Genomic DNA, 3,207 nt, shown 5'->3' with positions numbered 1-3,207 from the left:
AAAAGATCTGAAAAGAGTTAGGTTAATTTATAATATGTCATTCACATTGAGATAAGGATAGCAATTAGGTATTAACATTGGTAGCTTAACAACAGGATTCACCTCCCTAATCTCTCATCTGGATTAATCTTCGTTTATTTTCTCTTTAATTTCTGAGTTATTTACTTTCAAATTTGCAAACTTATTATTTTACCGAATAGAATCATAAGTATAGTTCAGTAGTACTTAATCCAATTCCCTGTGGTTCGACCTCACTTGCGTGAGATACTACTTGATTGCGTACACTTGCGTAATAAACATAAAAATATCGCAACACCAAGCAACCAAAGGATCGAAGGTGTTCATAGTTGGGACTTTTTCTATAAAGAGTTTCAAAGGATGTAAGACCTTTGAGAAGTTTACAACGGGTTCGGTTGATGAGATAAGTGGCCGTAGATATGAGATAAGACCAGTAAGTCAATAATAAATGGGATTGAAAGCTTAAAGCTCGAGCAACGTTTAGTATGTGTTGATGTTTTCTTTCAACCAAAGAATTTTGTTGTGGTTTTTCAACACATGAGTGATAGTGAATTATGCCCTTTGAGACATAAAACGAAGTAAGATTTTATTTCTTGGCATTGTCGGATCTGACAGCCTTAATGGAGGTGGAAAATTGAGTGCAAATCATGTTAAAAAAATCTGGTATGATAGTTTTAACATCCGATTTTGCTTTTAGCATATAAGTCCATGTAAAGCGGGAATGATCATCAACAATGGTCAAAAAATACCTATAACCTTCTATACTTATTATTTGGAATGGTCCCCATATATCCATGTGAACTAAGTCAAAATTTATCATTGCTAAATTATTATTTGAGACAAAAGGGAGTCTCTTTTGTTTAGCTAAATGACATATATGACAAAAAGTATTAGAATTGGGAATGAAAGAATTGTCAATCTTTTTTATTTATAAAATTCGAAATATACAATGATGGATGACCAAGGCGATTGTGCCATTGGTTTACATTTGATGTATATAAATCGAAAGAAGATTGACTAGAGGCAGCAGCAAGTGGTTTGTCTTGAGATAGGAGGTACAATTTGTCATGTTTCTTAGCTATCCCAATCACCACCTTCCGAGAAGGATCCTGTATAATACATGACTTAGTTTTAAAAAGGACATTGTAGGGTGTATTAGAAACTAAATCATTGATAGACAGGAGGTTGATTCGGAAGTGAGGTACATATAGGACATTATGCAAAACAAGAGAGTTATTGATGCAAACTGTGCCACATTTTGTGACTTGTACCAACCCACCAGTAGGTAAAACTACATGTTTAGAAAAAGATGTGTTATTGAAAGATGTAAAACAAGATATATTTGAACACATATGGTGGGTGGCACCACTATCAAGAATCCAATCAAAAGAAAATTGAGAGATGATATTACCGGCCATATTCGAAGCAGCTAGTGTATTTTCAGCAGATGGAGTTGCTTGGCTGAGCTGCTGGCTGAGGAGGGATATTAATTGTTGACATTGTGATGTAAGATCAGCAGGGATATTGGGGGCTGTTGTGTGATTTGCATTCGGTGTAGAGGAGGTGTGATTGGCTGGAGCCTTTCCTTTATCAGCCTTCTTTTTGTCCCCATAACCAGGTGGGAAACCATGGAGGAAAAAACATTTATCCACAAGGTGACCTGGTTTGCCACAGTGAGAACAAGAAGGCCGAGGTTTTTTACTTCTTGGAGGATCAGTAGATGGTGGGCGAACCGAAGAGGCAAGAGGTGGGTTTTCTGAAGATCCGAGAGTGCGTTGATGCTCTTCTTGAACTATCATAGCAAAGACTCGAGAGAGGTTCGGTAGTGGTTCAGTTAACACAATTTGGGCTCGAACCGAGGCATATGACTCGTTCAAGCCAGTGAGAAATTGCAAGACTTGGTTTCGATTGTAATAGTCAAGAAATATCTTCATTGCACCACAAGAACATGTAGTATTAGGCTGAAATTCTTTCAGCTCATCCCATATGGATTTGAGTTTCGTAAAATAAGAGGTGACGGAATTGTCACCTTGTTGGAGAAGAGTTAGCTGGGTTTGAAGCTAGAAAACACGAGGTCCATTGCCCTCATTGAACCTTTCAGCTATATCTTGCCACATATCGGTGGCTTGATCAAAGTACATAATACTTTGAGCGATTTCAGGTGAAACAGAATTGACTAACCAGGACATCACCATATTGTTACAACGCAACCAAGATGGGAGAAGAGTGTTACCAGATTCAGGCCGTGGGATGGAGCCATCAATGAACGCAATTTTGTTCTTCGCAGCAAGCGCCATCATGATGCCACGCTTCCAGGATTGGTAGTTGACTCTAGTGAGAACGGTGGACACGAGGACCAGCCCATGATGATCACCGGAGCTGAGGAAGAAAGGGCTTGAGGCGTCATCGATGGTGGTGCGATCAGAGGACCTGCGATTAGTTATGGTATCGCTTCGTTTCTTGGAGATTGATGATCAGAGGCATCAACGTTGTTGTCGGTGATGTTGTGAGATCTGGATCTTGAATCGATCTGAGGAGGGTTAGCAACGGGACCAGTTGCAGGGGAAGAAGTAACATCGGGATTGTCCGATGAGGGGTGATCTATAGTAGGTGGTGGAATACCATTCTGAGATCTTGTTGAAGGTCTAGCCATGGACGATGGCAAAGTTACGTCTGATACCATGTGAGAGAACAAGAAATCAGAGAGAAAAATACAGAGCAAATACTTTGTTCTAGTGTGATTGTATTGAATGAATCTGTTTGTTACAGAATAGAGCCTTATATAGGCAATACAACAAGGTAGACTTGGCTCACAGTTACAACCCAATTAACTAAATTCTAACAATATGCCTTAACAGAAATAACCGACTAACAAACTAATTGTTAAGTAATCTAATAGTACTTAATAACATGATCAACCCTAATAGTTCGCCCTAAAATCTTTGCTCCATTTAAATTATCTGAAAACTCAAAACCATATTATTAGACACCTCCAAACACAAACAAAGAACACACAAAATGCATACAAATTTTAAAAAAAATAAAAAAAACAAACAAATGGTGGGAGACAAAAAACGAACCAACAGCAAGATTTGTACTTCTCTGGTCCTCGTAAGCAACGAAACCAAACCCTTTTGATTTTCCACTAACTATTAGAATATTTTGAGAGGGAAATCTCTCTGTTCAAAT

At 38.3% G+C, this 3,207-nt stretch overlaps 1 protein-coding gene across 1 annotated transcript; it reads right to left on the bottom strand.

The window, feature by feature from the left end:
* Positions 1 to 932: 932 nt before the first annotated feature.
* On the bottom strand, positions 933 to 2,315 carry LOC133031548 (uncharacterized). Its single transcript, XM_061105075.1, has 4 exons — positions 2,088 to 2,315; positions 1,430 to 1,946; positions 1,224 to 1,309; positions 933 to 1,127 (listed from the first exon to the last, which is right to left on the bottom strand). Exons 1-4 carry the CDS (start codon positions 2,313 to 2,315, stop codon positions 933 to 935), a joined length of 1,026 nt encoding a protein of 341 aa, XP_060961058.1.
* Between the last annotated feature and the right edge of the window lie 892 nt (positions 2,316 to 3,207).

The sequence above is a fragment of the Cannabis sativa genome, chromosome 9, assembly GCF_029168945.1.
Source record: "Cannabis sativa cultivar Pink pepper isolate KNU-18-1 chromosome 9, ASM2916894v1, whole genome shotgun sequence".
NCBI classification, from domain to species: Eukaryota; Viridiplantae; Streptophyta; class Magnoliopsida; order Rosales; family Cannabaceae; genus Cannabis; species Cannabis sativa.
Note: the sequence above shows the minus strand (reverse complement) of the source record. Positions and strands in the feature narration are given on the sequence as shown.

Bases quoted from the DNA above. Each gene is read 5' to 3' on its own strand.
- LOC133031548 (XM_061105075.1), bottom strand. From the start codon at position 2,315: ATGGCGCTTGCTGCGAAGAACAAAATTGCGTTCATTGATGGCTCCATC. The intron at 1,947-2,087 runs GTTTTCTAGCTT...GGTGCAATGAAG, and splicing joins ATGAGGGCAATGGACCTCGT to ATATTTCTTGACTATTACAA. The intron at 1,310-1,429 runs GTAATATCATCT...CTAAACATGTAG, and splicing joins AGCTGCTTCGAATATGGCCG to TTTTACCTACTGGTGGGTTG.